A 14099-nucleotide genomic window follows, 5' to 3' on the forward strand; every position below is an offset into this window, starting at 1 on the left:
TGGTGGCGCACGCCTTTAATCCCAGCACTTGGGAGGCAGAGGCAGGTGGATTTCTGAGTTCGAGGCCAGCCTGGTCTACAGAGTGAGTTCCAGGACAGCTAGGACTACACAGAGAAACCCTGTCTCAAAAAACAAAAAAACAAAAAAACAAAAAAACCCAAAAAACAACCCCCAAAAACCCAACCAACCAACCAAAAAAAAAAAAAAAACCAAAATTACTTTTTTTTTTTTTAACATGCAGTGTGTGTGTGTGTGTGTGTGTGTGTGCGCGCGCGTAGGTCAGAGGACAACTTTCAGCAGTTGGTTCTCCCCTTCTACCATGTCGGTGGATCTTGGGGCTTCAACTGAGCTGGCCAGGCACAGCAGCACATGCCTTTACCCGCTGAGCTATGTCAGCAGCTCGAACCCGAGATCTCGTTCACTTAGTGTTACTCTGAGGTCTCATCTTCACCAAGCCGCCGCCACCACAACAGCAGTCTCGGTCCTTGTGCTCATGAGAAAGAGTTCAGATAGTAGAGAGAAAAAAGCCAGAGTGTTTTTCTAACAGTAATAAAGTAAAATTATCCTCCTTAAAAAATCATTTATGTGGGCTGGAGAGATGGCTCAGTGGTTAGGAGCACTGACTGCTCTTCTAGAGGTCCTGAGTTCAATTCCCAGCAACCACACGGTGGCTCACAACCACCTGTTATGGAATCTGATGCCCTCTTCTGGTGTGCCTGAAGAGAGCTACAGTGTACTCACATATATAAAATAAATAAATGAATCTTTAAAAACATCATTTATGTGTTATGGGTGCTCGCTTGCTTATATGGCAGCATATGTGCCAGATGTACAGGAAGTGGAGTTACAGAAGGTTCTGGGACTGACATGTGTGGGTGCTGGGAATCTTGGATCTTCTGGAAGAATAGTCAGTGCTCTTACCCTTTGAGCCATCTTATCTGGCCTGTAAGTACACTCTTGAGTGCGGCAGAGATTCTCCCTGTCTGTGGGTTCTGAATGTACAAATATTAGTCTTCCGCTCCTCATTGGCCCAGCAGGGGCAGCCTGGAGGGGCTGGTCCCTTTCCTGGAATTGGGCAGGGATTTATGGGAGACTCATTTACTCACAATTTATTCTGTTATTAGGTGTGTGATGTGTAAGAATAGATATGAGGTTTAACTATCCAGAGTGTATCTCAGAACGGTAAAGGTGCACTGCACAAGCCTTGTGGGCGCTGGTGGGAAGGAGCTGAGACAGTGTCTCAGGGTCTTTGCTTACTCAGAGCTAGTGGGCAGCCTTGCCAGGTTCTACTGGTGGATACCCATTAGCCCACAGAGTCCACACGTGTACCCTAACCTGTGGAAGCAGCCTGGTGCCTGTATTTAAAACACACATCTCCTATAGATCCTCAAAGAAAGAGACCCATGTTAGGCATCAGTATTCTCGGCAAGTGCAAGCAAATGCTTTGTTTGGTAATCAAGAGTGAGCCGTGATGGAGTGAGCAAGGGAAGCTAAGAGAACACAAGGAGAAAGACCGCGCATGTGGATTCCAGCGTATAACGAGTGACTGCATTTGCAGTGCTGGCTCCTCTCTAGCTCTTTCCGTGAGTGTCACCCACCCAGTTAGGTGAGAAGACCACTGAGTCACGTTACAAGGCCTCTTTCTTACCAGTTAAAAGCCCAGTTTAAAAAAAAAACAAAAAAAAAAACCCAAAAAAACCTGTAAGAAATGTAATAGGCTTAGCATCAGGTGGACCATCTGTTTACCCTGCAGGTATGCATTGAGTGCCAGTTATGAAGCAAGCATTGTCTGCTTGACGGGGCATCCTAGTAGCTTCTGCATAGGACTTTAGGCTCCCTACTTTGTCATTTTTTTTTCTTTTTCGTTTATTTTAAATTGAAAGGAGATTTGCTGTGTAGCTCAGGTTGGCCTTGAACTTGAGATCCTGCTGCTGCCTTAGCCTCACTCCTGCTGGGAGTATAGGCCTGTGCAGCTATGCCCTAAGGCTCCTGTTTTTAGGAAGCTTACGGTGTAGTGACAGGGTAACAAACATAGGTGGAAATATAGTAAATAATGATAGATGCCACAAGGGAAGAAGTTAGGGTGATCAGGATAGAAAATGCTAAGGTAAGGCTCTTGAGGAGGAAGCTCCCAGGAGTGGAGTATGAGGGACTGAGCTTCTGCCAGAGATGTCCTCTGGAGCTGGGGCCCTGAGGTGGAGGCAGGCCTGGAGGGTTTTAAAGTTAGCCGGTGTGTGTGGGGACAGTGCGTCTGGACTGGGGTCGCTGAAGGGAGTTAAAGCTAGAGAGGAGAGCGTAGAACTAGCAGGAGGCTTGACACATAGACCGGTGGGTGGGCTTTTGACCTGGTTCAGATGGGGGAGATGCTGCAGTGTGAGTGGAGAGCTGCATGACCTGGTGTAGGGAGCGCTGTGTCATCCTGGTTGCCGCCTGAGGACTGTATGCCACAGGTTAAGAGTGGAAAGGGAACGGAAGGAAGGTCAGGGAGACTGGGACACAGGTTGGGTGACTGAATATGCTTGGCAATTTTTAAAAATGAAAATAAACAGGAAGTAGAAGGGAAGAGGCCAGCAGGACCCTCTTGTAGTTATGTGGTGGTCTCTCTCCGTCTCTGTGGTCTCTGTCTTCTTCTGTGTGTGTCAGAGGTTAATCCCTCTGGTACCATTTATCAGGAGCAGCTGTCTGTATTGTTTTCTAAGGCAGGCTTTTATTGGCCTGGCGCTCACCAGTTTGACCAGGCTATCTGGCCAGCAGGTTCCTGCCTCTGCTTCCTCCACCCTGGGATCTCGAGTGTACTGCCAGGCTAGGCTCTGGGATGTGTGTTCTGGGGATCAAGCTCAAGTCATCCACGCTTTCAAGGCAAGGAATTTAAAGTCTGAGCTTCACATTCTTCTCCCCTCTGAGAAAAGAGCTCATGTAGCCCAGGCTGGCCTTGAACTTCTGATCTTCCTCCCTCCTTCCTTAAGGAAAGAAAAGTCAAGGATGATTCCAAATATCTGAAAGATTAAGAGTGTTCATCTCCTAAGACAGGAAAGAATGAAGGGGGAGCAGACTGGCGGATAGGAGAGGTTTCTGTTAGATTTGCAGTAGGCAGTGAGAGCAGGATTCTGAGATGGAGGTCAGGGCTAGGTTGAAAACCTGTCTCCCTTCTCTACATTTTTCTTTGCTCTTCCCTGTGTGTCACTGTCACATGTTGCCCAAGCTGGCCTGTGGTCAAGGATAGCCCTCAACCCATGCTCCTTGGTCCTCCACCTCTTGAGTGGTCCATCTCCATTATCTATTCTCTTGGTCTCTGACAGTTGAGTTCTCAAACAGAAATCGGAGTGAGATTTATTTAAACCAGTCAGTGTTGCTCCTCTGCCGTGTGCTGTGAACCTCCCCCTGCACAGGCAGATTGCAGCTCCAAGTACAGATAAGCAGGCAAGAGGTCGGAGGATCAGTCTTAGTCTTGAATTTCTTGTTTTCTTCTCCTTTAAGGAAATGATTGCCTCCTTTCTGGTGAGGAAAGGGAAAATCAGTTAGGCTGCTAAGGCTTGACTGATGGCACTGAAATGAATCCCAGCAGTGGGGTGCTGAGGTGTGGCTTTTGAAGAGGATTAAGTCCAAAGGCTCTACACGCCTGAATAAGATTAGTACCCATCTAAAGGGATTCGGGTTGAAGGGCGCTTTCTTCCCTTGCGGTTCCAATTCTTTCTTCATAGAGCCTTCTTCCACTCGGGAGCGTGCAGCTATGAGGCACCATTACTGAAATAGAGACCAGTCTTCATCATGTAGTAGTCTGGGGGTTTGGGCATTCTAATCACTAGAGCAGTACAGAATAAATTCTGTTTAGTAACTACCCAGTCTTAGCAGCACGAGAGGTCAAGTCAGGAAGCTAGTGAGGTTGGCTTTCAGAGCGGCTCTTCCCCGAGCCCTTCACAAATTTGGATACATTTGTAGCCACTCTAGAAGAGATTCTTTCTGAACCAAGGTGACCGTTATTTTTGTTTTTTTGTTTTTGTTTTTGTTTTTGTTTTTTTGACTAAACTGAGGGAACACTAGAATAGCCAGCCCAGGGTTTCCCTCCATTCTCTGGCTGTCAGGTTGTGTAAGAGGAAGCCCGACAAGGTTGTTGGTAACCATTGGCTGTGCCTTGTATAAGCTTGTCTTTCTCTAAGGTAAGTATGTATATGTGTAAATCACACACACACACACACACACACACACACAGACACACACACACAGAGAGAGAGAGAGAGAGAGAGAGAGAGAACATACATATAACATCTGGTTAATTTTTCTTTTCTTTGTCTTTTGAAACAGGTATTATTGTCAGATTAACTGCCTCTAAAGAATCGTAAAATGCTAGGGCAAAGGACAGACAGACAGAACGAGAGAAAACCCATTACCAGGAATCATGGCTTTCACAGCACATAGAGTAGTTAGAGATAAACCCAGATCTCCCTCTCAGGTTTGCACAAAGCACTGGAAAACAGTGCTGTGATCCTCAGGAAGCCAAAGATGCACTCAGGTCGGATCTTTCCTTCCCAACATTTTAATGAAAGGATTTATGGTTTGTAAGACATATGAAAAAGAATTAAAACCTTTTAAATATAAGTCACTTGAAAATGTAACAGAGAGGAGCTAGGCATTGGGGTACACACCTTTAATCCAACAGAGGCAGGGCAGACAGGTGGATCTCTGAGTTTGAGGCCAGCCTGGTCTACGGAGTTCCAGGGCAGCCAGAGAAACCCTGCCTCTTAAAAAACACCAAAGCAAACCAAAATAACAACAATAAGACAGCAACAACAAAAACCAACCAACCAAAAAAAAAAAAATACTAGAGACACAGAGACTCAAACCCCAAATAAAGTGTGTTGTTGACAAGAGCAGGCAAAATGGACAGAGATGACTAATGAGAGTTAAGTGTTATTTTACTAGAGCCAAAGAAGTGTGTGTTAAAACAGTGGGCTAGAATTTATGCCTGTTCTTCAGATCCACAGACGTGCTGATAGGCCATGCTGAGAGAAGCAGGGATTCTCTCAGTTAGGAAGCTCTGTCTTTAGAATGACAGCAACTGGATACACTGGATAATTTGGCACTTTTCATTTATTTACCTGTGTATCTGATTACGGAGTACTCGTGTGTGTGTGTGTGTGTGTGTGTGTGTGTGTGACACAGAGAGAGACAGACAGACAGATGATAGAGAGTTTCAAGTGCAGCTTAGAATTCTGTGGATCCACGAGTTTGTAATACAGGTGTTAGCTAATGAAACTCTGAGAGTAGATTTTTAGGAGAACTGCCCTCCAACCCAACCCAACCCAACAAAGAGAACCAAACCTCTACAGCTCTTAATAGCCCAGCTAGCTCACTGATGTATTTAAAATGACAAGAAAAAGGGAAAAATAACTTGTTTAAGAAACAAACACCTTCCAGGGTGTGAGCCAATTTTTTTTTTTTTTTTTTAAGAGAGGATCTGATGTAGCCCAGGTTGGCCCAGGATTCTCTGTGTATCTAAGGATGACTTTGGAACTCGCTGTCCTGTTTTCTCTATCTCTCATGTGTCAGGATTACAAGCATGTACCAGGCCACCTGCCATTGAAAAGGATTTTTAAATGGAGAATTACAAACATATCACATGCTAGGAACTTGTGGTGGATCCGGCTGAGAACACTCTCCTCAGCTATGACGCCCTTCCCACTCGTGTCATCAACAGGAGGAGTGACTGCTTCATCCTTCTCTGGATCTTCCTCATGCAAACATGCTTGGTTCATTTTTAGTAGAAATGTTTGTTCTTTTTAAAGGCTGAGTAGCTTGTGTGTGACAAAGGAACAAAGTGCTTCTAAACTAAAATTTGCATTTGACATAGTCTGGGTGAATGCATAAACTGTTTTTATCCAGGGGAGCACTTGTCATCTCAAACTCTTAAAAACTGTGGACCTTAAATACATCCGTGTACAGTTGTCAAGAGGTGGGAAGCATACGTTAATATAAGGTCTTTGGTTTGTTACTTTTGCAGTCTGCAACTTTGCCCATGCGTGGGAGTGGCAGCCACGCTACATAGCGCGGGTACCAACAGTTCTTTTTATATTTGAACACAGATAAACTGTTAAATTATTGCTTTTCAGGCCATTCAGCACTTGAATGGGTGTTTCTAGCCTGGTGACGGAAGGAATCAGTTTAGTCCTGCTTAATGCTGCATCCTTTGTCTCAGCCTTAGTGATCTTCAGTGTTTGTGTTTAGCTGCACTTTGTGACATCTCCACTTGGGGGCAGTGCTTCATCACACAGTGGAACAATTCTCTCCACTCAAATGCTCTGTTTGCCTGTTAGGTCTTGGAAGTTCTTGTGCTGTTTTACATTATTTTTTTAAAGGAGGAGGAAAGGGTAGAGGGAGTGGTGTAATTATATTTTAGTTGAAATTTAAAATTAATGTAAAAAACAATCATTAAAACTTTTGCTTGTATTTAAATTTTTATTATGTTTAACTAGTTTTTTTTGTCATTTCAATAATTGCATGGGAATGAACAGTTAATAGAATTCAGATTTTGAAAATCATCTTTCTTTCCATGCCTTGAAGGATACTGTAAACCTGTTTATTATTTGTGTCTTTACAGAGCGTTTTAATTTTCAGTAATACTGGTAATATTACTTGATTAGGAAAACATTCCTGCATAAATTTAGGAAAACTCATTTATTTCAAAAAGAACAAAAGAAAACGTTAGCGGAAACACATTTATCCTGACTGCTTTTACATGTGACTAGGTGTTGGCCTTTTCAGTCTGTCATCCCATCCCTTTATCTCCTTAGTCATACACTACCATCGAACCCTCACTAAGGAATGCTTTTCTAAAGAAAAAAAAAACAAACCCCAAAACCGAAACAAAACTCATCAATATTAATTGTACTGTGTAACCTCTTGCCATTTGTAATTAGTAATTTATTAGGGTGATATTCCTCACAGTCATGTGCTAGGTCTACAAAATGACCCTTTCACACACAAACTTTGCCCCAAATATTTGTCCTGAGTTTTGTTTCTTTAAGTTACATGGCACCGATCTGCTTGTGTCCTTAGTGGTTGGATGCTGTTCATACAACTTGCCCTGCACTACTGTGCCACTTGAGTTTGTCATCTGTCCCTAGTGTTTGGTGACTTTGGCTTTGCTGTGTACTTCATGCTAATGTCTGACGACATTATTCACTTCACTTTCAGTAAATTAGAAACTGAGGTGGGCACCCTTGCCATTCGCTACAGGTGGCACTGAAGAGTTCTCTGCAGACAGTCAATGTATAACAGTGCTAGCAGTTGTATAATTGAGTATATGGGGATCTTGTATGTTTTCTTGTTAAAAACAATGAAATCATGGTATAAGCTAGTGACTGAAAATTACTAGTTTCATTTATAATCTGTGATCTCTTTTAATAGATATTTTCCTGAATTCTAGATTATGACATTGTGTTTTGGGACAATTTACAAGTGTTCTTCTCTGCCTCATGGTTTAATATCACACCACACACACACACACACACACACACACACACACACGCACACACGCACACACTAAATACTGGGTTTTTATTTTGGACTGGGGAAGTTACTTTATAGTATATAATCTTTACAAACTTTATTGCAGTAAGAACACAATGTGAGAGCTACCTTCAGTTTTAAGCTTACTATTACTATAGGCACTGTGTTATATAGTAAGTCTGTGTAAGTATTTATTTTATAGTTGAAACTTTAGGCCTGTTAAAACTCCCCAGGTCCGCTTTCTCCCAGTTTGTGGCAACCATCTTTCTCTTCTGTAAGTCTGTGAATCTGACTATTCCCAAAGCCACACAAAAGGGGAACCGACTGGTATTTGTCCTATTCTGGTTGTTTTACTTCCCCTGGCATAGCATGCCAGGGTTTACCCTCCACCCATTGCCCGCCGTGGACATTGGGCTGGTTCTGTACTTCAATGGCAGTGCTGGCGGCTCTACAGTGTTTGCAGAGAATTTCTATTGCTTTTTCTTTTGATTTTAGTTCTTTTGGCTAAGTGATTTCAAAGGGATTGCTTATAATTTCCTTTTTGATTTTTGATTTTGTTAATTGCACATATTCATGAGGTTCAGCTTGCCATGTCATATGTGCACACAGCATGCATCCGTCATGGCTACTCTCCACCTTTCTCCTACACCTGCTCCCCACCGCCCTTCTCTATCCCTAGGTCAGTAGGTCATTTTAAAGCACACTTCTTTGTTTATTTGTCTTAAAGTTTCCAGAAACCCCAAAAGGCATTGCTTCCTTGTGTATTTATTTTTGAGGCGTGTTTTCGCACACCTTTGCCCGCTCGCCCCTCATCTCTCCTGTGAAGGGTTAAGTCACACCCCTCATTTCTCCCGTGAAGGGTTAAGTCACATCCTTTACATTCCAAAAGAGGAAAAGAAGAGTGAAAGTAAAAACATTCATGACCTGAACCTTTGGTATTTTTGCTGTTTGTATCTGTGTTGAAAACTTTATTTTCTTGGTGCTGGAGATAAACCTGGGCTTGTACGTGTGAGGCAGAAGAGGGGCCTGTTTTGGTAACAGGTGCTTTACCTCGTGTTTGGTAAGATTGGTGATCACGTAGGTGGGAAGTGGGCAGGAGATTGAAGAACGACATCACTAATTTGAATTTTCTATCTAACATACTTGGGAGGTGGGAAAGATTAATTGCTTGTTTTTTTGCCTTGCAGTGAACGACTTAGGAGGGGACTTCAAAGGAGTTGGTAAAGGCTCTTCTGCTGCTGACAAGGTTGTGGCAGAGATAAGAAGGAAAGGCGGGAAAGCAGTGGCCAATTACGGTATTTGACAAACGTAGATTGTTTCCTTCCCTTCTGCTAATAAAGATCGCTTGCTTTGGTAATCCTGGAGAAATAACTCAGCATTATACTGAATCTATGATGAAATTAGATTTTATCTAAGTCTACCAAGCCTTTTGACAGCATACTTTATATCACATGGGAGAAATGGCTAAGCTTTTGATGTAGCTGACTTCCCAAACCGTTCTGATACTTAAACTGTTAGAGGTGTGGCTGTGTTGTGAACTCAAGGTCTCACACACCTCCATGGCATCTCCTTTAATTCTTCTTAGTGTTTTAAAAGATCCTCACAGTCTGCCGTGCGAAGTGATGAGTGGCCTTCTCTGTGTTGGCTCCCATGTCCTACTGCAGTCGCTACTGTATGTGGCCTTAGCTTTGCAAAAACTCAAGGGTCAAATTAGATGTTAAATACATTATGAAAACCCTGCAATTACAGCTTTCACGATTTGGTCTGTTGTTCTAGTAGTGTTGGGAAGAGCTTGGTTGCCTAGATTTACACTTCAAGCTCGTGGCTGCTGACTTTCCCTGGAGCTAGGCTGTAGGAGCTTGGTTTCATTTTGACAGCTTCCAGGGAGTGAACTAGGCTATCTATGGTCCATAGTATGTGAGGGAGTGTTAAGATGCTAATGGGATGTTTGATATCTCCCCCCTCCCCCCCGTATTGGTGATTTAGAAAAAAGTGTTTCAATCTTTTCCTTTCAACCCTAGAGCATGGTTCTCAACGTGGGTCACAATCCCTTTGAAGCTCAAATGACCCTTTCACAGGGGTTGCACATTACAATTCATAACACAGTTATGAAGAAGCAATGATAATGATTCTATGGTGGGGGAGGTCACCACAACATGAGTATTAAAAGGCCGCAGCATCAGGAAGGTTGAGAACCACTGTCCTAGAGCCTTAAAGACTTACAAGGAGAGAAACCGCAGGCTCCTCCCTTTTGCAGCTCTCATTTGCATAGTCTGCCAATCATCAGGACAACAGCCCCTCCAGCTTTTCCAAGTGCTCAGGCTTTTCTGGGTTAGAATCTCAGCAGCCATTGGAAGTGCCTGGGCGGGCGAGGCTCAGAAAGCTCCCAGTGGCTGCTGCAGCTGGTACAGCCCCCATGAGCTCATCTGTAGGGAGCTCACAGCCTTACTCAGGAAGTCTGCATTTTCAGCCGTCCAGACACTGAACACTGATGATGAGAACATCTGAACTGCAAGTGCTCCACAGCCTAAAGCTTGCTGAGCGCTACCATGGTGTCAGACAGGTGGGACAGTGCACAGGTGACCTCACCTGACAGAGTAGCCAGTCCTGAAACAGGGATAGACATGAAATTACCTTCAGGTGTGAGTGTGAGGCAAGCAGGGCATGTGAAGAAATAGTTTGCAAAGAGTCGGGTTACTGCCACAAAACAGATCATTCTATGGAGGCAGATACTCCAAAAGTTGAGGAAAAAATGATCAGAAATACTAACGGGTCCAAGAATTTTGGAAAATGGCTAACATACACACACACACACACACACACACAACCAAACCAACCAACCAAATAAAAAACCAAAAACCCTAGTGTTTCAGGTTGGCCTGAGAACTCAAGATATTTCTCCCCTCAACTCTACCCAATTCCGTGATTACAGAGGTGTGCTGTAGCACTTGGCCTCAACCTGAATCTCTTACCAAGGACCGTATGGATCCCATGGGTCCTGGGGAAGAGGTTGCCATTGTTCCTGGGTCTCTTAGAAGAGTTGACACTTCCTGGGTCCTGTGGAAGGGATTGATGGTCTGTCCTGGGTTTTCCCTTGTGAGTGAAGAGCTTATAGCGCAGGCAGTGGTGATGGACAGCAGCAGGCAGAGCCCGCCTTGGAGCTCACCAGCTGAATATGTGAACCCATACCATTTGCTGTACTTTTTGTAGTTAATACTGCAAAACTGGTGGCTATGTAATAATGCATATGCTTATATAGATCAAATGTGCTCCTCCATCTCTCCCACCTCTTAATTTTCCATTAAGGTGCAATGTTTGTGTTGCCATGTAAAATTAAATACAGATTAAGTTGAACTAGGTACTTGCCTGCTATGCTGGCCACACTGTTCCCCACTCAGTACCCACATGATTATTGGTTGCTGTTTGTACAATGGTGGAAAACAGGGCCTTTTCAAGTTCATGGGGAGTATAAACATTTAATTAATATGTAATTACTTCACCCCTTCCCGTTCTCAGAAGCAGTTTTCATTGGACAGCACTCCTCTAGTAGTCTTTGTCAGAATTGTTTGTTTGTTTGTTTTGTTGTTGTTTTTCTCTCTGTGTAGCCGTGGGTGTCCTGAAACTCCATCTGTAGACTAGGCTGGCTTTGAACACACAAAGATCCTTCTGCTTCTGCCTCCCAAGTACTGGGATTAAAGTCTTGTCTCAGCATTTCTTATTCATTCCATTCTACCCTTATTTTGCTGGTTAATAAACTGTCTGACATGAAAGTTTCTTTGGTAATACTACACTCTGTCGATTGCTTTGCTAGACTCCGTTGACTGCTGTGTGCCTTTTTTGAATCCATTCTGTCGGGTGGTCGTATCTCTCATGTGCCACAGGAAATGATTGTGTGGGAGGTCATCGACATTTTGTCTTCCTTGTTCTTCTCAGATTCAGTTGAAGCAGGCGAGAAGCTTGTGAAGACAGCACTGGACACATTTGGCAGAATAGGTGATGTTTTCTTTCACTTATGGCTTCTCTAAGGTTCCTTTCTGTTTCTGTGGTAAAATATCCCCAGGAACAAACAAGTGAGGAAGAGGGGGATTGAGTTTGACTTGCAAGGCTAGGATACAGGCTGTCATCGTGGGGAAGTTTGGACAGGAATTCAGAATACCAGTTACATCATGAAATAGCCCTCCACAGCCATGGCTACGGATGAACTTCCTGTAGACAGTCCTTCCGTGAGCCTGTCTTCCCTGTGAGTGTAGGTCGGGTCAAGTTCACAATCAAAGCTATCGGTAACATGATTACATGATACTAATGAGGCCCTTGTTAGCTTCCTCATGGAATATTTTTGAATTGACATCTGTTTAACAAACAAATCTCTTTTTCCAATTAGATTTTTGGGTTTGTTGTATAATTCAAATATTTTATTTAACTGATTTTATTTCGTGATGGAATTGAGGTGATGATCTTATTGCCATACACATATCTAGGTAATTTTTGAGTTTTTGCATCTTAGGTGATTAAAAAATTTTGTCAGCATAAGCTCTTTGCCCTTTTTAATGATAATTCAATTAAATCTCAAAAACACTTCTGACATAAATCAGTATTTTGGCACTAATGGACCCAGTGTATTTTTTTTAAATGATGATTTGATGTCTTATAAATTTAGAAGAAATATATATGATAAGTGTCTTAGGATTTTTATTGCAGTTGTGAAATACCATGATCAAAAAGCTAGTTGGGGAGGAAAGGGTTTATTTGGCTTACACTTCCATATCACTGTTCATTACTGAAGGAAATCAGGACAGAGACTCAAACAGGGCAGTAACCTGGAGGCAGGAGCTGATGCAGAGGCTATGGAGGGGTGCTGCTTACTGGCTTGCTCCTCATGGTTTGCTCAGCCTGTTTTCTTACAGAACCTAGGACCACGAGCTCAGGAAAGGTACCACCTACAGTGGGCTGGACCCTCCCCCATCAATCACTAATTAAGAAAATGCCCCACTGGCTTGACTACAACTTGAATTTATAGAAGCCTTTTCTTTATTGGGTTCTCTTCTCTCAGAAGACTTTAGCTTGTATCGAGTTCACATAAAACTACCTGGCACAATAGGGCTCTTCATTTTAGAGATGTACTCTTGGCCCTTCGTCTCTAACTCCTCCTCCTGGTTTAGTCTGAGACATTGTTATTAAAATCAATCATTGCAAGAGGGAAACAGGCCTGTGTGTTTCCCGTCTGGACAGCACTACTGTTTGTGTGTTGAGCGTATCCCTCCCTTGTTTAGTTCAACATATTTGTTCTAGTTTGTTGAGTCATAAGAGCCATGGTCACATGCCGTCTGACAGGGGCAGAAAGCAGAGTGTGACCACAGAGGAGGGAGATTGCCACAGGATTGCAGGGGTTGGGTCTTTAAAAACTTCACTTTCTGTGCATAGTGAGATTACAACGACTTATCAAATAGAATATTAGTTTATGGCCTCAGTGGGTTTGTTTGAAATTCCTAGTTTATTTCATTTTATTTTATTTTTGAAACAGGGTCTCATGTAGTACAGGCCATCCCACACTGTGTAGTGGAGGCTGGCTCTCTTTTCATGAGCCTCCTGCCCTCCCTTCTCAAGTGACTGAGTTGCAGGCCTGAGTTCTTATGCTTACTTTAGGGCTTCCTGAATTTTTGATCTTTTTACTGTTGAGGAGCAATGAGAGAACTTTTTAACTTTCTGAGAGAATTTTGAAGTTAAGTACAAGATGGCTTATAGTACTCAAGACTCAAGAGGGTGTAAGCGCTAGCTTTTTGAGCTACAAGACTTTGGGTTGAAGAAAGGAGATTCAGATTTTAAAGTCTGAGAGGAAGGTATGACCTGATGATCACGTGTTTTTGTAAGTTAGTTGTTTTTCCTTTGTTTATTTATTTTGCTATAGGTACTCAAATTTTGTTTTGATAGCATTCTTATTGTATGTAGTTTTTCTGGGGGACTTTTAAAAAGTTTTAAAATAAATGTAAGTTGTAAGTAAGTGCAAATTAATGTGCATACTTTCCTTTATGTAACTTGGATCTTTTTCATATTGTAGACGTTGTGGTCAACAATGCTGGGTGAGTCTTTCTGTGTTCTCATTTGGAGTAGAGTCACACTATTGTGTTCACCGTTGTGCATTTCCCTTCCACTCTGACCATTCTGTATGATCAATGTTTTAGAATCCTGAGGGACCGGTCCTTCTCCAGGATAAGTGATGAAGACTGGGGTAAGATGTTTTCTTGCTTCTTTGGAACATAACCATTTTGTCTTTTAGTATTTCATTAATTTATACTATTAAGGAAATACTTTGTATTTGCTACTGTTAATATGAATGAATTTACTTTATTAAAAATGACTTATATAGTTAGAAGTATCCTATTTTAAACATTTGTTAAAAAATAGTTAAGTCATTTGTGGAAGTTCTTGAAAACAATATTGTTTCTTAGTATTAACTCTTTCTAGTAGCTTTTACCATATTTTATCTAGCTCTGTCTCTGCTTCTGTGTGTGTGTGTATGTGTGTATTCGTGTGTGTGTGAGTGTGTGTGTGTGTGTGTATGTGTGTATTTGTGTGTGTGTGAGTGTGTGTGTGTG

General features: G+C 42.6%; 1 protein-coding gene across 1 annotated transcript in view; it reads left to right on the forward strand.

Annotated features, from left to right (window-relative positions):
* Positions 1–14099, forward strand: part of Hsd17b4 (hydroxysteroid 17-beta dehydrogenase 4) — a 73794-nt gene that overhangs the window by 6032 nt on the left and 53663 nt on the right. The window contains exons 3-6 of the mRNA XM_021150170.2: positions 8694–8801; positions 11440–11499; positions 13562–13583; positions 13686–13732. Of these exons, the coding sequence (XP_021005829.1) occupies positions 8694–8801; positions 11440–11499; positions 13562–13583; positions 13686–13732 (237 nt within the window). The remainder of the gene's footprint in view (positions 1–8693; positions 8802–11439; positions 11500–13561; positions 13584–13685; positions 13733–14099) is intronic.

The sequence above is a fragment of the Mus caroli genome, chromosome 18 (genome assembly GCF_900094665.2).
Source record: "Mus caroli chromosome 18, CAROLI_EIJ_v1.1, whole genome shotgun sequence".
NCBI classification, from domain to species: Eukaryota; Metazoa; Chordata; class Mammalia; order Rodentia; family Muridae; genus Mus; species Mus caroli.